Source organism: Pollicipes pollicipes, unplaced genomic scaffold (assembly GCF_011947565.3).
Source record: "Pollicipes pollicipes isolate AB1234 unplaced genomic scaffold, Ppol_2.1 Scaffold_4881;HRSCAF=5763_pilon_pilon_pilon, whole genome shotgun sequence".
Lineage (NCBI taxonomy): Eukaryota > Metazoa > Arthropoda > Thecostraca > Pollicipedomorpha > Pollicipedidae > Pollicipes > Pollicipes pollicipes.
Window position 1 is genome coordinate 37,567,481 of NW_023596576.1, and position 19,656 is coordinate 37,587,136.

At 61.8% G+C, this 19,656-nt stretch overlaps 1 protein-coding gene across 1 annotated transcript in view; it reads left to right on the forward strand.

Annotated features, from left to right (window-relative positions):
- The window catches only part of LOC119099857 (dystrophin, isoforms A/C/F/G/H), a 46,542-nt gene extending 33,020 nt beyond the window's left edge, over positions 1-13,522 (forward strand). The window contains exons 7-8 of the mRNA XM_037222947.1: positions 4,963-5,117; positions 12,215-13,522. Coding sequence (XP_037078842.1) covers positions 4,963-5,117; positions 12,215-12,698 — 639 coding nt within the window. The 3' untranslated portion in view covers positions 12,699-13,522. The remainder of the gene's footprint in view (positions 1-4,962; positions 5,118-12,214) is intronic.
- The last annotated feature ends 6,134 nt before the right edge of the window (positions 13,523-19,656 follow it).

Consider the following 19,656-nt stretch of genomic DNA (forward strand, 5'->3'; position numbering starts at 1 on the left):
GTCGCCAGCGATGACGCGAGCCCCGGCCGCAGCGTGGCAGACTTTGTATGACCATTAAACGCGTCACGCCTGGCGCCATGAGCAAACACGCTGGCGCTTACTGCATCAGTGGCGCGCCAAAGTCCGGGAGGTGGGAGGTTTGGGGATGTCATCACGTGGAGGATGAGGGGCCCTGAGCCTTTGAAGATGATGATCACCTGGCTGATGGCCCGTGTTGGAACACTATTTGGTAATGGACCGGGATATTTTGTGTTGGGATTACACTTGGCTGTACTCCCGGGGGTCTCGTTTTGTCGCAAGCATTTAAGCTGTTCTTGGATTATAGCTGCACTCATGGCACTGACGATAATTGAACTTGAACACATTTTCAGCAAGTATTGGTCAGGCCAGTGTTCTCTAGACCCAGTTTGCCACCATTGGCACCGCTGGCGTATCGGCCCTGTAATCGGGATGTAGCGTGCACTTCAGAAGAAGCTACCTTGATTCCCCTACTTCGGCGCCTTATTGCAAGACCGCGAGACGTCCGAGCAGTACTTCGTCTGAGCTATCATCATTGTTCAACTTGGATTGCCTGTGGCATGTTATCGGCGAACTTTCCGCGCGGGCGTTTGCCGCCGTAATTAGTCGGACGGCAGTGTGAGGAGCGGCGGCGCGCCGGAGCGGTGGGCGCTGCACTCGGACGCCGGGCGCCGACGCCGTCCGCCGCTGCATTTTTAACGAACGGCTCCGCTGGCCGAGCGCGAAAACAATTGGCCGCCGGGTGGACAGCTGTTGACTGGCCCGGGGGCTGGGCTGGCTGGGCTGGGCCGAAGCGGCGGGACCGGGGCCCACGTCGGCGGGTGGGGTGGGGGGTGGGGGAGGTGCACCGCAGTCTGGCGCTGTCGGCTTGGCCCGGCGTGGCTCGGGCGGCCTGACGGACGCCCTGACGGCACCGACATTGCGGTGTGGACGAGACGAGTCAGCTGGGCGGACCGGGCCACCGCCAGAAGTCAGCCACGCACAGCTGCTGGTGGCAGTGCGCCACGCACACCGACGAAGGCGAGCAGTTCACTCCAGCTCTCCCCGCTGCGTGACGATAGTATCCGGCTGCGATCTCCACGGCTACTAGTTACCCTGCAACCTCACCTGGGTACTAGTTGGCCTGAACACTCGCTAATCGATGTCCAGCATCGGCCGGCAGCCAGACGCGTCCGTCCGTCCTAGCTGCTGCGCCGACGGGGGGCGCCGGAAGAGGGCGGCGCGGGCCGCGTCTGGCACGTCGGCCGGCTCGTCCCGTATGTGAGCGGCGTGCTCGACGGCGCTTCAGCGCGCCGAGATAGCGACGCCGCCCGGGTCGATGAGCAGCGCCGCGCCGGCCGTGACGGAGGAGCCGAGCGGCCGGCTCCCGCAGGCCGACCGGACCGGACCGAGCCGAACCGAGCCGAGCCGAGCCGAGCCGAGCCGAGCCGAGCCGAGCCGAGCCGAGCCGAGCCGAGCCGAGCCGAGCCGAGCCGAGCCGAGCCGAGCCGAGCCGAGCCGAGCCGAGCCGAGCCGAGCCGAGCCGAGCCGAGCCGAGTCGGCTAGCCGCTGGCGGCGGCGGCGGCGGCGGCGGCCGAGCTCCCCGAGCTCCCTGCGCGCCTATTGATCTTCGCCAGGGGCCGATTGATCAAATGCCTGGTGCGCGCGACAGCCGACCGGTCGAGGTGCGATCGCCGCCGCCGCCGCCCCGGCCCGTATCCGGCGAGATCGGAGCACGTACCACCCGAGCGACGAACCAGCGCGGGCGCCGTCAGCGGCGCTTAGGATGGGCGCCAGGCGGTGTCCTCTGGCCTGGCCTTGCAGTCGGTACCGGTCGGTTGTGGCCTATGGGTTGGGCCCTCGACCCAGGAGTCGAGGTTGACGCGGCGTGTTGTGTTCTGGGCTCCTGGACGGAGTCAGGGCTGGGACCGACCCGGCCCGTTATCTTCTGGACGCTGGAGCGATCCCTGAGCGGAGGCGGCCACCAGGGTGGCGTCTGGACTGATCACGGACGGCCGCTGACTCGCGGATGTGGTCGCCGGGCTCTGGACTCGCGCCGCAGCGGAGACTGACGCCAGAGGCCAGTCGCCGGCCGCGGGGGACGGCTTCAGGTCGGGGCCGTGTGCGGCGCGTGTCCGGTGAGCGGACACCACCCACCACGGACCCGGGCCGGGCGGTACGGGTCGTTCAGCCTGCTGGAGGCGGCTGCGCCCGCCCGTGGCGTCAGCCGGGCCGCTCTTTGCCACCGCCGGAGCCGGAGCGCGGCGTCGCCGCCGCTCGCGGGCCGCTGAAGTGAGACGCACGCGGCATGCACAGGTGCACGGGCGGAGGCGGTGACGCCGCGCGGGGTCGGACGCGCCGGCCTCGTCGGCAGCCGTCAGGCGGGTAATGCGATTGGACGCGCCGACGCCGTGGGCGTCCCAGCCCCGCCGCCGTGGCAGCCGCGGGAGCCGCGATTTATGTGCGACGCCTGCCGTCACGGACGGCTGTTTAAGGCCTGGAAGTGTCCGTAACTCTGATCCATACGGCCCGCGTGCTCTCCCGAGCCCCCTAAAAACTGGGGCGGTGTATCGACTCGTGTCCGATTGCTCCCGCGGCTCGCAGTTGCGTCCAATGTGGCTGAAACATGCGGCTGGTTGTTGAACGTGGTTCATGCGTGCGTACGCTCAGTATATGGGCACGTGATAGGCCACTAGTCATGGGCGGGTCGCCAGGTACTGGCCTATGGGATATGTTGAGTTGTGGTACTGGCTTATTAATGTTGGGATACACCGTCTTCCTGGGATATTGACCGGCTTCCATTTTCGGCAAGCACGGGGGCGTCTGTTCGGATGGTCTTCATTACGGTGGGACTGATGAGTATGCGTAGGTCTTCTCGACCGACGGCGGCTCACAGTGGGCCCGAGTCATTAGAGCGCAACTTGGCGGACGAAGTGTGCTACTGTTCCGAGATGGGCTGGTTAGTCTGCTTTGAAGGCTGATCAGTCTCTGTCGGGCTGCCTAGCTTGATTACTCCGTCTTTGCGTGGGGTGCTGGTTGGCATGACTCTTCCTCCTTGGTAGTTGCGTTGTGGTCGTTCGGGGTGGCTTCGCACCGTGCGTGAGCGGCCGAGGTACCATCCTGCGCTCGGTGGGCCTGTTACGTCTGCGGGGTGGACGAGGCCGCCGTCGCCTGACCGCCGTGCCAGCGGCCCACCCGGCCGCCGCCCACCGGCGGTGCCCGCCGCCCTCGCTCGCTGGCCGGTCTGTGGCCGTCCTGGCCGGAGCCAGGGGGGGGGGGGGGGGCGCGAGCGAGGCGCACGGGGTCCGCCCGGTGCCTGGACCGGACCGTCTCCGCGCCGGTCGAGTCCGGTCAGGTCCAGCCCGAGCCAGCCCGACCCAGCCGCCCCGCCGCGCTCGGCGCCATGCAAGTGAGGCTGCGGCCCGGGCCGTCGCCTGGCTCAGAGGCTGGTCGGCAGCGGCGGTGAGCTCCGATGAGCGGCCCGCCGGATCTGCCAGCGGGCCGTGACCGCCAGTGTGCTCTGGTACGGCGGTGTCGCTGTCCGACCGCCCGCCGCTCCAGGCGTGGACCAGGCCCCGCTGATCATACAGCAGTGGCGAGGCCGCGTCCGATTCAACATCTGCACGGCCTGCCTACCTCGGTGCTCTGATTGCTCGCCTATTTTGAGGCATATGATGTGAGCACGAAAGTTGCAAACTCACCATCATCTACATGATGTGTTCATGTTGAAAGTAGCTTAAGCGGGAGCCCATGCAAGTCGCCACGATGTGGTGCTTGCATGAGAAGCGTCGCCGTTCGGCCGTCTTCGGAGACAGCGCCCTCACGCGGATGGCGACGGCCGGCGCCAGCCCACTCAGCGCCGGTATTGCCTGCGCCCGTTGTCAAGACCGGCGCCAAGTTGGTCCATTTGGCGGGTGCGCACCGCCGCTGTCTAATGTCATGCATTCCGCGGGCGGTAATATGGCCGGCCGCGGGCGGCGAGCGTCGCTGGCCGCTGACTGGGCGGCGCGGCCCGCGGCGGCGGCCACTGTCGTCACGTGCGCCGTGCGCCGACCATCTGTCGCCACGCAGAGGGCCTGGTTAGGGCCTCGGGGCCTCCGAGGTCGCCGGGGTCGTGGAGTGTCGCCGCCCAGGCCGCTGTAACGCCGGTTTCTGCTGTGCGCTGGTTGTGTTGTGGTCCCAGCCGGCTGCTGGGGTCCCAGGTGCTGTGTTTCATCCGTGTAATATGCGAAATCTGGGATGATGTGGGGTATGATGATAATGATGTGGAGTGTATTTATTCCTTGCTTTATAGAAGCGGCTGTGGAACATTAGGTTGCAGGTCTGGAGCAGGAAGTCTAGTGGATTTAAATAAAGCCGGGGCACTCGAGGAGCGGAATGGCGCGAATGGTGCGGTGCAGGTTACACAAGTCTCGAAAGCGGCTGAGAGCAGCTCATCACATGCTCTCAGAAGTTAAAAAGCGCGCTCCAGCAGTGCTACTTCCTTTGGGGGGGGGGGGGGGGCAAGGGGGAAGTTGGGGTTGATGACACATCGCGTCGCTAAAGGCTGGCCGGAAGAGATAACGGTGATTTGTGTTAAAAGTTGTTGGGCTTCTTGGGCAATTTTGCGCCTGGTCGTAAGGAAACTTGCGCGTGTAACGGCATTTCGATGGACAGTGATTGCACTGGACCGCGTTCAGGTAGCTGTATGCCTTTGGTGGTCAGTTTGGATGCCTATTATTTATTGTTCAATTCAAGTTTAGTTTTCATCTGGCTGTTCAAAAGAAAACCAGTCCATTACCATTTTGTTGTATTTGAGCCATTAAGTTTGCTGTAGCGTATGCCTGTAATCAGGGTCTTGTTCGGTTCATCTTTCATGCACATTGACAGGCGGTGGTCACCCTGGTGTTTGGCACTGGCCGGTCCCGCACAGTCGCGCAGCAGCTGCCTGCGCGCCGTCACTGAGCGCCGCGCTCCCGTCCCCAGGCGCTGCACCTGGAGGTGCACCAGTACAAGCAGCGCATGGAGGCATTCAGCCAGCTGACGCAGCAGCTGATCGCCAGCTGCCAGCGCGAGGACACGCGCCACATCAAGCGGACCATGGAGCAGGTCAACCAGCGCTACAGCAGCTTGAACGCCAGGTGAGGGTGTGAAGCTGGGAGGGGGCGAGGCGCCGCTACAGGGGTCAGAACGCCAGGTGAGAGGGTGTGAAACTGGGAGGGGACGGGGCGCCGCTACAGGGGTCTGAACGCCAGGTGAGAGGGTGTGAAGCTGGGAGGGGACGGGGCGCCGCTACAGGGGTCTGAACGCCAGGTGAGAGGGTGTGAAGCTGGGAGGGGACGGGGCGCCGCTACAGGGGTCTGAACGCCAGGTGAGAGGGTGTGAAGCTGGGAGGGGGCGAGGCGCCGCTACAGGGGTCTGAACGCCAGGTGAGAGGGTGTGAAGCTGGAAGGGGACGGGGCGCCGCTACAGGGGTCTGAACGCCAGGTGAGAGGGTGTGAAGCTGGGAGGGGGCGAGGCGCCGCTACAGGGGTCTGAACGCCGGGTGAGAGGGTGTGAAGCTGGGAGGGGACGGGGCGCCGCTACAGGGGTCTGAACGCCAGGTGAGAGGGTGTGAAGCTGGGAGGGGACGGGGCGCCGCTACAGGGGTCTGAACGCCAGGTGGGAGGGTGTGAAGCTGGGAGGGGACGGGGCGCCGTTACGGCAGCCTGAACGCCAGGTGAGAGGGTGTGACGTTGGGAGGGGACGGAACGCCGCCACAGGGGCCTGCTGTGTGTCGGGCTGAGTCGGGGCAGGGCCGGCCCTGTTCTCGTAGCGGCGGTACGGGCCGCAAGAGGCCGAGCGTATCTTGTGGGCGTGTTTTCGCAGCAGATCACAGCGGAATGATCCGACAGCTGACATACCACGCGCTGACTCACATGTTCTTTCATCAGCAGCGGCCGCGCTCACGTTCGGCACGTTTCGGTTGGCTTGGTAAACATTCTGCAACCCGGTCTGCCTGTGTGTGGCCCCAGGCGGTTGCCCTGTACTTTGCTATTCGCGCCAAGGATTCACTTTTGCCCCAAGCTGTCCTTCAACGGCACGCGCACTGCTGCCTGCTCCATCATGTGTCCGACGTACCCGTCACTCATCGCACTGCAGCGCGAGCACCGTCCCACCGCGTGTCCGACGCACACGTCACCCACCGGACTCCGACGGGAGCACCGTCCCACCGCGTACCCAGCGTACCCCTCACCTCACCCACCCATGGAACTGCAGCGCGAGCACCGTCCCACCGCGTGTCCGACGTACCCGTCACCCACCCACCGTACTGCGGCGCGAACCTGTTGAAACCGCGCTATGACTGCAGAATCGTGTAACCCTATGGCAGCTTCGATCTACCCATTTACCTTGCCTTACCCACGACTCGAGCAGACCAGCTCCCCATCAGGCCCGCGTCAGCTATAATTAGCGAATTACAATACATCTGCCAAACAGGATCTCTTGCGACAATGCATGTTTGTGACAAGCGTGACACCAGCATGCTTTCGTCTGAGGCAGGCACTGAAGAATGCTTCCGGCCGCCTCCCGCACCAAATGATGAGGTGCATTCACGCCTTTGGGTACAAGACACACACGGGCGGAAGTCTGCCGACCGGGCCCCCGGAGAGGAAAAGCTATTCACATCGTGGCGAAATGAAGTCATTCAGTTTCATATTGGATTTAGAGAAATTGCGCATTTTGTGGTACGCGATTTAGAGCGGATGATGCGACCTGGGCGGGCTGCAGGATGACACCACTTTCACTATGCAATCTGTTATCGTTTGGGGCCAGAGTGACTTATGTGGGAACGGGTCTCAAGATGACAGATGCGAGTTATGCATTTCGTCGCTGGGGAGACTGAAACATGAAATATGAGAAAAGGGGCTTAGGTCGTGAAGCGTGCAAGCCACAGTATTTTGGTCATTTCACGAAGGCGGACACATTTACCACGACGGCGCTCTTTACAAAGAATCCCTTAAATTGGGCGACATTGGCAGCCTTACGCTTCTAGTGGCGTGGTTAGCTAGGCGAGGCAGGTGACGCCGGCCGCGAACCTCGGTCGGTCACCGCTCAGTAAGACAGGTGACGCACGTGCCGCGGGCCTCGGTCGGTCACCGCTGGGGCCATAACATTACACAGGTGTGGCGTCCGAGACGCGACACGGTTAGGTTGTTCTCGTTGTCTTCTTTCGGTTGCCATGCCTTGCTGTGGATGGCATGTTTGATTGCATCTCCCAGCTGGCAGTATGCAACGCACTGAGGTGGTGCCGACTGTCTGAGTCAACGCCAGTATCTCTCCCAAGTTCGCATTGTACTCCAGCTATCCCGTATCCTTGAACTTCATCCACGGGGAGTATGCGTTTTCAGCGAATCCTTGACGCCCCAAAGTTGTCTCTGACGACGCCTGGTCCTCGTGTGGGTGGGTGCCCTTAACCGCACGTGGCCGCGTACCGGACGGCGGAGGCGGCACGGCGCAGCCTGCGATCATACCCCTCCGATGAGAGCCGGGTGGCATGTGCCGGGGTCACTGGCCGGGCGGACGGCCCGGCAGTGGGCGCGCCATATTGACCCCGGTCGGCTGCCGCCTCCCTCCCCTTCTCCTGTCAGCTGCGATAGATGGCGCGCCAGCGACCTGGCTGAGCTGGCAATAACGGCCCGGCCGTTACAGTTCCATTCAATGGCGACTACTTCTCGTCGGGATAAATCATCTCTTGTGCCATCACAACTCGAGTAATATGGTTTCTCCGCCGTGTAGTCGGTGATTTGTGAAGGTTTGTGCCGTGGTGGCCATCTACCGGTGGGAAAGGGAAACTATGTTTGGCCGCTCGTCCTCCAGGCATTGTCTGGAGGCGGGTTGGAATTGGAGGCGCGTGGTGGGAGCGACGATGCCACGTTTACATGTGGTGTGGGACTCCGTCTTGAGACGACCGGATTCACAATGACTTTCAGTCAAGGCGAATGACATTGCTCAATGTTGTTAAAGTGGCGTTAGTTATTGCTCGCAGTTTCATTTAACATGTGCGGAATGTTTTAAGATGTATCGGAAGGTCGTGCTGGCATATTCATGATTCGTTGCACAGTGCTTCAATTTAGTAAGCAATGTTTTAGACACCGTATCGAGGGAAGGAAACTGAAAAAATCTGGCCTGGTGGCTGAAAACCCTCTAAAAGCTTAAATGTTCCTAAGATATGTTCCCAAACATAAGTGGTTGACACCTCCATTTGGCAGTAAAGACCCTGCTGGTAAACTTATGCGTACTTTTGCCGAGCGGGGTGGATGCACGCGGGGTCATGCGCACCGTATGCCATCACATGAAGTTAAAAGTCCGAAGTTTAGCAATGGTCGCCTGGTCGACAGGTACGACAGGGTGATTGGGGCGCGATGATGTCATGACCTCCGTCGTCCGGCTGAGGGGGTATTTGATTGGGGATCGACTCCTGGGCACCGACCTCTCACCCGTTCTGTGATCACGCACCACGGGAACGCCGACACGTGTTGCCGCTCAGGCCTCTGGGGGCGCCGGCACGTGGTGCCGCTCAGGCTCTCAGGAGCGCCGGCACGTGGTGCTGCTCAGGCCCCCGGGAACACTCAGATGTGACAGCGAGCCTCCTCTCAGACTGCAAAAATATCATTGGGTCTCCGGAGTTCTTCTCTAGACAGGCACTTTCTTGTGCAGTCAAGGGGCCGGATCGCTAGGCATCAGTACAGGGTTCGAAGCCCGGAATAGTTGTAACCGCAGCGACACTTAACGATTTTAACACGTTTTTAGACGGGTGCCCTGTCGAAGCCAAGTTGTTGTCTCGTCTCTTTGTGAACTCCTGATCACAATCATATGGTAACTGTCGGTACTGACCGTGGCGGCGCTATCACCCGCCGAAATCCTTTTTTATGAGCTTAGACCAGCGGTATCTGAGCGATTTTTTTTTTACTCCTTACAGCTTTCGAGACCCTCCCAGGATGCGAGGGTCTCTGTAGTGCTAGGAAGCCCCGTCTTCAAATCGGGGCTCTCTTCACAGCTCTGAGTCCCCGTCGGTTAGACCCCAGGGCTCCTCGCTCGTGCTTGAGGAGCTCGTCTGAGATGGCGGAGCGTGCTCAGTCCACGAGCTGCTCGCTTCAAAGAGCGGACTTAGAGTCCAGCGCAGACCTAGATTCTTAGGCTCGAGCAGAGGTACCACGGTCTCATAGGTTAAGCGAAGGTCGTATAAGTCTCAAGGGGCCGTTAGGTTTCAGTGGCTCACTTGTTTTATTGTCACTGTCCTGCTTGTATTCCACATGGCCGTCTCTGTAATGGCTCTCAGGGCACTCCACATTGTCGGATACGGCGTAACGTCATACACGGCTCTTGAGCGCGAGGTGTCTCGGCACAGCCAGCTGTGTTAGCACCTTTTTGCTTACCCATCGAATAGATCTGCTCTTAAAGCAGGTTTTGGTGTTCCGACAACGGTTTGCCACGTTACTGACTGACTTGACTTGACCAAATACCATGATAAGAAGGAAGCAAAAGCTATTGATCAACGACTGCCACTTTGGAAAAATTTATGCGACGTTTGCACTGCCTGTGCCATAATTGGATTTGTTCGTCCTTGGATGAGAGGAATCTGCATAACCAACCTTCCGTAAATAATGATTTCATTATGTAATCGCTCTAAGTTATTCACGATGCCATCCAATGGTTGTGGGCTAAATCGTTCTCGCTCCTGTGTTCCAGAAGGCTACCGCCGGGTTTGTCAGCAGTCTTATTCAGTATCTGCCGCGGAGTTTCTCAGCAGTCGTGCTCAATATCTGCTGCGGCATTTCTCAACAGTCTTGTTCCATGTCTGCAGCTGGGTTTCGCGGCAGTCTTGTTCCATATCTGCAGCTGGATTTCGCGGCAGTCTTGTTCCATATCTGCAGCTGGGTTTCTCAGCAGTCTTATTTCATGTCTGCTGCTGGCTTCTCAGCATCTTGTTCCATATCGGGACACTGATTGCAAAATGCCGAAGGCAAAAGTGAAAGAAAGTCTTCCGAAGTCTATATTAACATTCACATTTTGGCTAGCCGCGGTTACATATCATTTAGGGTTGTTTCACACTAGCTTTTATCTTAAGGGCGCTAAACAAACTATTTTGCACCGACAGCTTGGTCGCAGGAATGATTTGCTCCCACCCCGCTGGGATTGGGGTTCTCCATCAGCAGAGCTTGTTGTAGGAGCACTGACCCCGTCACACAAGGGACCCGAAGCTGGACAATTTTGACTCGGCCTAATAACCAAAAGGAGCCGGCTCTTTTTTTGGCGTGTCATACAACGCCATGACATAACCACCCACGGTTTTCCTCATTGTCTGGCGAATGAGCGGGAAACGCCAGGCGCCTTGAGTGGAATCCAAATCCCCGTGTAGATGGATCATGACCGCACTGCGTTTGTCGCGCTCAGAGAGACCAGACTGACGTCTTAACTACTGCGCCATCGCTCAGAGAGACGTCAGACTGACGTCTTGACTACTGCGCCACCGGGACGACAAAACTCAACGGTGCCAGGAATCGGTATTGGTGTTGTTTAACCAGTGGTACCGGTGGTACGGTGTGGTGCATTTCTGAAATGCCTGGGTTTTTTCGATACGCTGGCGCTGTGTGCGAAATGGAAAGCGCTGGTTGCGCCTGTAGCTCCGAGCCGTTTCGTTGTCTTCGCCGAGCAACAAAATGGCAGCGCATGGTTTCAAATAGCCGGTCCCATGAGGCGCTGGGCTGTATGGTACGAGTAGATGAGATAATCATGCTGGTGCCTTAACCGGCGTGCGTGCTTCGGCCCTGTTTGTGACGGTTCGGCGGCCTGGTTGCGAGCGACACCGCAGGACCAGTGAGACTTGTGACGTCAGCTAACCGCACGGTCTGCGGCTTTGTCATCCGGGCCCGCCCTGGGCAGCCACGCGTTGGACTGGCTTACGTCTCTCTAACCAGTGGCCGTACCGGTATGCGGTTTTTTAAGCAACGAAGACAATTCCTTTCAAGCGGTGCCTCTGAAGTTATTGTGCGCGCAAACTCCGCTGAGGCGTGCTTCTCCTGCAGCAGTACGGCATTACATTATAACTGTACAGCCCATTGGACGGTACGTCAACGGCCCGGCGTCGCAGAGGCACGAGGAACGAATACTTTTTAGCGGAGGATGGAACGGACGAGCGTATTGGCTGAAGTGTGGATCGGTACATTATATATATATATATATATATATATATATATATATATATATATATATATATATATATATATATATAGCCGGTCGACCGCTTTCAAACGCAGGCGGTGGATCCATCCGCTCTGTGATGTTTGTGATGTTGTGTATGTGTGTCAGATCTTTTTCAAACCATGGTGAGGAGGAATGAACCGCACACATCGCTGGCGATTGAAACACTCACTGCCCATGGGTGCGCCAAGGATGTATGGGCAAGTGGTCAATCCCGCCACTTAATAACGAAGCCCAAGTGCAGCATGCTTTGGCGAAAACTGAGAAAGCTGGGCCACGCAAACTGCGTTGTGGTGCGGCACAAGTCATGGTAACAAATGTCTAGCCAAATAGACATTGTTTCCTGAGAAATTTGGTCGCTGTCATGCAAAACTTAATTATTTCAGATTCCTCAAGTTTTTTATGGAAATTACCAACGGTTCACTAGGCCAGAAGGTAGCCATTGCTCACACAATGCAAGTTGGGCAATTCAGACGCATAAAACCTATTCGTGCAGCTCGTAAAGGCGACGTGGCCTACTATCGTATTGCTTGCGCCTTAGCAATACCCACGTCTGTTAGCACGCCTTTCATCTCACGGTGCAGGAGGCGTCCTACAGGCAGTGATGAGCAGTAACAACTCGTGTTATAAGTAAATAGTGTCAGATTCCACCGTGTTTGCGCCAGCCTGGTCTCGATGCGGCGTCGTGGGGCTAGGTAACGCCCCCGTCATGTGCCCCGAGGCTCGCTAGTAACCTGGACATAAGGCCACGGGGATCAACGGCGGCGAAGGGTCAAGTGGGCGCGCGCGGTCCCCGCAAGAACTGGCTGCATGACCAACATAGACTTTAGACAAATATTGCCCGATGACCGACACTCATCCCTTCTCTCCAGCTGCAATGCCGAGACACGTCCTTTGACAAGTCACACATGGTGGCGTGTGATGGTAGCATTAGTGCCTCCACGTGGTGACGCTGTTGTGCGGGACTTTCACAGCAGCCCGTCCCGTCTGTTCGCAGCATTATCGCGCGCGGCAAGAGCCTCCACTCGGCCGTGTCGTCGCTCTCCAACTTTGACCAGGCGCTGGAGCGCTTCTCGGCCTGGATGTCGGAGACCGAGTCTCAGCTGGAGTACATCGACGGCGAGGTGGACCGGCTCGGTGCCAGGCAGGACGCCCAGGCGCTCAAGACGCCCTGCAACCAGCTGAAGGTCAGTCGTCGGCTTGGCGCGGCGCCGGCGGGGGTTTGCAGGCGGACCCGAGCGGCGTGTGAGGCCGGTTGTTCGCCCGATGGCCGTGTGATGTCGCCACTAGTCTTCAGCGCGTGGCGAGGTGGCGCTGCCGTCACTTGCCCGCCGACGGCGACCGAAGACGATGACGCCTGGTCTCGCTGTCTCCTGGACCCAGTCGCCGAGATTAGAGGTGATTTCGACCGCGGTCCGGTCGAATCCAATTCTGCTGTCTGTCGCCTCTGCCGGCTACTTACGATAAGCCGACGGCCGTAAAAGCGCGGAGGACGACGGCCAAATGCGTCCCGCGGGGGGCCGCCGCCGGCCGAGACGAGCCCGGGACGGCCGGCGGCTGGTGCGGCTCGTAAGCCGGGTCGGCGCTGCTGACGCGGCGGCGGCGACTGGGAGGTCCCGGCCGGCCGGTCAGCCTCCCTGGAGCCGTCTCCGGTGACCTACTGCTGACGGCCGGGGCGCCAGAACGCCGCTCGGCGCCACACGCCGGCCGGGCTCTATGAATACTGCAGGCAGCGTCGAAGCGGCGCTTGTAGATCCCGGATGCGCACAAAACTTAAGACCAGCGCTTGCCGTATCGTGATGACTCGCGACCATGTATCATTGCCGCCATCCACGTGCGTCGGGATTGCGCTATTCCAGTTGCGGGCCGCGTGCAATTGATCGATATGCAATGCCGAGTTGTCGGTGAGCGTGCCGGCGCTTAAAAATATCGGAAAGCCAAGCTCTGGCTGAAAATATGCAGCTGACTTCAGCTCCACCTATACCTGATGATGGCGTTATAAATACCGTCGCTCGTGCAGACCTGACTGGCCTCAAAGTCGGCCTCAGACGTGCGACGTGCGCATCGCGAGCCGAAGGCTGATGCTGCGGGGGCACAGCGCGTGCCGTTTGCCGGTGCGCGTGATCGACGACGGCGATGTGCGGCGCCGCGGCGGCGGCCGCCGGCAGGATTGCGACATCTTAACACGCGGGTGCCTTCAAAACCAATCACAGGGCCGCACCGGAATCGTGTAAGCAGAAACGTCGCGGCGAAGTGAATCCCGGGCGGCCGGGCGTGCCCTCATTATGCATCCCCATCAGCTAGCCGCGAATTAGCATGCGGGATGACTCTGATTGGCAAATGGGCGGCCGGCGCCCGGTGGTCTCCCGTTCCAGGAGCCGGTGGTCGGGGGCGGTGTGGGTGGCGCTGGCGCCGCCGCCGCCGCCTCGCCTCGCGTCGCGTCGCGTCGCTGCCGACCCGTCGCCGACCTCGACCGCCGCCTTCTGGCCACGCCGTGTGCGTGTAATGACAGACAAGGCGGCGCCAAGCGGCCGCCGGCCGCAATCGATATTGCGTGTGCCCGACGCATCCGCGGCCGGGGCGTGCGGCACACGGCGATGGGTGCGAAGCTCGCGGTGAGGGCCGGGGAGCGCCGGCCAGCGACGGTTGGTGCGGAGCTGGCGGTGAGGGCCGGGGCGCGCGGCACACGGCCGTGGGTGCGAAACTCGCGGTGAGGGCCGGGGCGCGTCGGCCAGCGACGGTTGGTGCGGAGCTGGCGGTGAGGGCCGGGGATTGCCGGCCAGCGGCGGTTGGTGCGGAGCTGGCGGCGACGGCCGGGGCGCGTCGGCCAGCGGCGGCGGACGCGGCCGGAGACTGAGACCTCCCTGAGGACGGCTGTCGCCAGCGGCCGAGGCGCAGGCGGCGCCGGCCGGAGTGACGAGGTGGCCGCCGTCCCCGCGGCCGTGCTGAAGTTGGCCGCCGGTGACGGGCGGCGCGCCGTCTCCGCCGGCCGGCCGGCTCCTCCAGATATCACGGCCGGCTCTAATCAGTTTAAAAGGCCGGTTGGAGTTGATTAATCCGGCTGCGTTCGCGTATATGTCAGGGGGGATAAATGGCGGCGGGACCCGGCGGCGGCCGCCGCCGCTGGCTCAATGGCCCGGAGAGGCGGCGGCGCCAGCGGCGGAGAGAGGCCGATCCGACTGCGGGCCGGCCGCGCTTCTCGACGGCCGGCCGGCCCAGTCGGGAGCCCCGCCTGGGCCGCAAACGAAACTATCGTGTCGGCTCGCGTCACTATGGCAACAGCAGCGGGGAACTGAAGATCGGGGAAATGGAATGGAGCGCCAGGAATCGGACGTGAATTAATCATATGCGCTTGCGTCAAGTAACCTCCGCGGAATTTGGACAGCGGGAAATGTAGAGTTCACGGTTTACATTTTGACGCGTGAATAACAAGCGACGAAAAGTGATGTGTGCTGGGACATGCAATGAGCTTAGCCTTTTTGAAGTGAAGCAACCTACTACCTTTTTCAAAATAATGCAGTATAATGCACTGGGTTATGGTGAGTAGCTTTTGACTGATTGTTGGGCTTTTGGGACGCCTGGACTGCCAGGGCCGTGCAGTGCAACAGATGGGCAACTTTCAGTAGCAGCGGATAATGCTAGAACAGCGAGGCCAAATACTGGGACGCATGTCGATGGCGGCAAGATGCGGGACACTCTCAGTGCCCCTTCATCCTGGTTTCATTCATATCACGGCCTGGCCACAGATTAGCTGAAGACATGCCTTCAATGAAATTAGCCATTCTGACTGTGATCAGTCATTTTAAAAGTAAGGTTTTTAGAAGTGTCCGTACGATGTGAACATAAGTTAGTTCTTTGTAGTATGATTTATTATAATTGTGTCGGTCTCCCAACGATCATGACAAATAGAGCACGCTTAGCTAGGATAATTTTGGAATCGGCTGTTGCTATGTGACGTATCATATGCAACATTTGGCGTTTTATTCCCTTGGTCATGTTAACACTGCGGTTTCGATACCTGGGCTTTTGTGCAATCTTCCACATTTTGGTAACTTTGCGTATTTTGAGTGGTGCAAGCCGTCCCAAGTCCACAAGCTGGCCGCCGAGTCCGGCGTGCAGAGCCAGCGGCACTGGGAACGAACGTGCCGGGATACGGCGGGCTCGGCACTCACCAACCGGAGGAGCCGGCGTCGGACGTCGGCGGGCTCGGCACTCACCGGCCGGAGGAGCCGGCGTCGGACGTCGGCGGGCCCGGCACTCATCGGCCGGAGGAGCCGGCGTCGGACGTCGGAGGGCTCGGCACTCACCGGCCGGAGGAGCCGGCGTCGGATGTTGGCGGGCTCGGCACTCACCGGCCGGAGGAGTCAGCGTCGGACGTCGGAGGGCTCGGCTTTCACCGGCCGGAGGAGCCGGCGTCGGACGTCGGAGGGCTCGGCACTCACCGGCCGGAGGAGCCGGCGTCGGACGTCGGCGGGCCCGGCACTCACCGGCCGGAGGAGCCGGCGTCGGACGTCGGAGGGCTCGGCACTCACCGGCCGGAGGAGCCGGCGTCGGACGTCGGCGGGCCCGGCACTCACCGGCCGGAGGAGCCGGCGTCGGACGTCGGCGGGCCCGGCACTCACCGGCCGGAGGAGCCGGCGTCGGACGTCGGAGGGCTCGGCACTCACCGGCCGGAGGAGCCGGCGTCGGATGTTGGCGGGCTCGGCACTCACCGGCCGGAGGAATCAGCGTCGGACGTCGGCGGGCTCGGCACTCACCGGCCGGAGGAGCCGGAGTTGGACGTCGGCGGGCTCGGCACTCACCGGCTGGGGGGAGCCGGAGCCGGAGTTGGACGTTGGCGGGCTCGGCACTCACCGGCCGGAGGAGCCGGCGTCGGGCGTCGGCGGGCTCGGCACTCACCGACCGGAGGAGCCGGAGTTGGACGTTGGCGGGCTCGGCACTCACCGACAGGAGGAGCCGGCGTCGGAGGTCGGCGTCCGGGTGTGGCGCCGAGTTACTGGGTCGGTCGAACCATGGCGCCGATAACGGCGGGAGAGCGCCCGGCCTCCGTCAGCCGGCCTCGGCCGGGGCCGGCTCAGGCGGGGCAGCATGGAGCGGGACAGGGCGGGGCTGCTGGCTGTTACGGCTGTCCCCGGTGGCGGTGTTCGGCCGCAGCCGGTGGTCGCTGAGGGGGAGACGGCGGGAGAGCGCCCGGCCTCCGTCAGCCGGCCTCGGCCGGGGCCGGCTCAGGCGGGGCAGCATGGAGCGGGACGGGGCGGGGCTGCTGGCCGTTACGGCTGGCTGTCCCCGGTGGCGGTGTTCGGCCGCAGCCGGTGGTCGCTGAGCCGCGCCCGTCAGTGCTGAGTGCAATCGTGCTTGATATCGAGAATTGCGTGGGAAGGCAAGTGTTGCGACGGTGTGCCGTGTGGGGACCAGGCGGAAGCGGCTTCAGTCCACAGGGACCGTCGCGACGTTCATCGGGATCAGGCGCGTCTGGAGAAGTTTAGCCGGATCAGATGGTGTCCCAGAAAGTTCAGAGGGATTAGGCGGGATCTGGAAAAAGTTTAGCGAGAGCACGCGGGGCCCAAAAAAAGTTCATGGAGATTCGGCGGGGACCGGGAAGCTTCAGCAGTATCAGGCGGAATCTAGAGAAATTAGCGAGATAAGACGGGGACCAAAAAGGGTTCATAGGGATCCTGTGGGGCTTGAGAAAGTTCACAGGGATCAGGTAAAAAAATCAACGCAATTGTAACGACGAACAGGTTAGCGGGAAGGATGACCTGCGCACGTCCTCACATTAGACTGTAGAGAACAGAGGAGCGAGAGAGCTGACACTATGCTGTGGGTCTCGACCGGGACCGCCGCAGGCAGCATCGTAAGCACCGGAGGTCTTGCGGCCGCCATGGTTATGGATGGAACAGTTATTAGAATGCCAAGCGGTTGGAACTTTTCATGTGTTTAATGGACTCGTTGTTGAGAAGCATGCCTCATCTCAGCAGGACATTGCCGGCCTGTGTCGTCTGATGAGCTGGGGGAGCAGCTGTGCCTGACGGTCTCGGTCGTGGCGGCGGTGACGCCGGGCCACGGGCGCAACCCCCACCTGTCGCCGCCGGTCGGTCCTATGCTAATAGCAATTATTGTTCGCCTATTTACTGGCGCCTGTAGCTGGTGCGACCCTTAGCGTCGCCACATGGAGACGAAAGCATTGCCCAGGCACTTTCTCCTGCGACTAGAACTCTGATCTCTTGATCATCGGTACATCGCCTGCAACCGCGCGGTCACTGGCGGGCCGGCCGGGCCTTTGTCGACTGACTCGACGGACCGCGCGGCGCGGCTCCGCGGCCTTTTAGCCGCTCCATCACCGTAAATCGGGCGGCGACGGCCGCGGGCCGATTTGAATTCGGCGGACGGTGGACGGACGTCGTGATCGCTCAGCGACCACTCGGCCGGCCGCTGGCTGGCTACTTCCTGGGCGCGGCCGGCCGCCGACCGGCAAATATTTACCGGCGCCGCGCCGCAAACAGGGGACGTGCCGCCGCCGCCGCTCGGCCGCGGACATTAATTATCGGCCGGGCGGCCGGAGACGGACTGCGGCGGGCGGCTGGAGACGGACCGCGGCCGGCGGCCGGAGACGGACCGCGGCCGGCGGCCGGAGACGGGCCGCGGCGGGCGGCCGGCGCGTGCAGGGCCGCCGCTTCTTGGGTGGGCTGAGCGCGGGTTGGGCGGAACACGTCTCCGCGGAGACGAGCGGCCGGCGAGCCGGGTGGTGGCTCTGCGCAGCTGCTGCACCGGCTCCAGCACCGGCTCCGGCACCGGCACCGGCACCGGCACCGGCACCGGCACCGGCACCGGCACCGGCACCGGCACCGGCACCGGCACCGGCACCGGCACCGGCACCCGGGTTCGTTTACGGCTCCGGCTTCGGCTCCGGCTTCGGCTCTGGCTCCGGCTCTGGCTTTGTTTGCGGCTCCGGCTCCGGCTCCGGCTCCTGCTTCGGCTCCGGCCCGGACCGGGCGCCAGCCCAGCAGGAGCGAGCTCAGTGCCGAGCGGCCGCTACCGCCGGCGGCGATGTGTCCCCGGGGGTCGGTGTCGACCGTCCGTCATCGGAGCGGCGGCCGTCGGCAGGCGGCGGCGTCGGCGCCGGCGGTGGCCGAGTCCGTGTCATATCGTGTGATGGTCGGCCGGCCGGCGCCGATTGAGCGCGGCGGATTGGCGGCCCAGCCGGCGGATGAGCAGCGATATCGGCCGTCCGATGTGTCGCGTGCCGAGCCGGCGACAGGCGGCACCGCCGCCGCCGCCGCTGCCGGCGGGCCCCGGCCGAAATCACGACCTCACCCCGCTGAATTGAGACCGTCAGCGGCGCGCGCTCGTTTGCGGTCAAGCTTGCGTGACCCGATGTAGGGGACGTCTCAGTGGCGGTCAAATTTGCGCGATTCTGCGCCCCGCACAGACCTGTTCAGCGGCTGTTTGATGGGCTGTATGTTAGGTTTGTTGTGGGCAGGCGGAGAGGAAAGACTATGGATGGTGCCGTCGGCCGGCCGTCGTCGCCGTCGTCCTGTGCGCCGCAGGGCCGGGTGTATTAAATTTTTGCGCGTGGGATGGCTTAGGATTGCGCTGGGAGTCCCGGGCCGGCACGGCTTGCCTGGGATTTCGTCGCCCTCGCGCCTCGCTCCAGTCATCTGGGCGGATTGAAGCCGGCACGGGGACGCCTGGGGGATAACCGATACTCGCCGGTCCTGACCTCACCGTGTGCGCGCATGTGTGACCTTGACACTAATTGCGCCGCCATCTCCATCATTTTCTGACTATGCCATTACGATTTACATATTATCCTGTCACAAATGGGTGGTGTTGAGCGCCGGCACAACCTGGGGTAGCCGGCGCGTCCTCGTCGTGGCCGTTGTGGTTGTCTGGACCCGGCGCAGTGCTCTGTTCTCGACGCACGTCCGGATGGCGTTGGTGTCGCCTGCTTTTGCGAGCGCGACGCTCGGCTGCCGCTTTGGCGCCGTGGACGCCGCGCCCATGGGCGCGCCAATGCTCCTTCAGCGGCACATTTCGGCGAAGCTGCCCGGAGACGCCAATTCCAGCGAGCAGTCAACGACGATGCTCCCGCTAGTTTGACTCGACTTTATGGACGGTGTAATTGTTTAAGTAGTGGACCACATTGTGCATGCATTATTGGTGCCGGTCGTGTCTGCGAGCAGCGACTAAGCCGGTCCCCCGGGCTCGTCACGGCCGGCCAAGAGCCATAAGCCAGCCATGAGCCGGCCAGAGGGCCGTGCGGGACTCCTCCGATGCCCTGCAGTGGCGCTGGCGTGTGGCTGCGAGGCGGAACACAGCAGAGCCCATCCGATGTGCTCCCGCCCTCCTCCATTCGCGCTAACGGCGCTCGTCTCGGTTTGGCACGCACTTCGCGTGTGCGTACACGCGATCATCTGTCCGGAAGCTGGCTCACGGCGT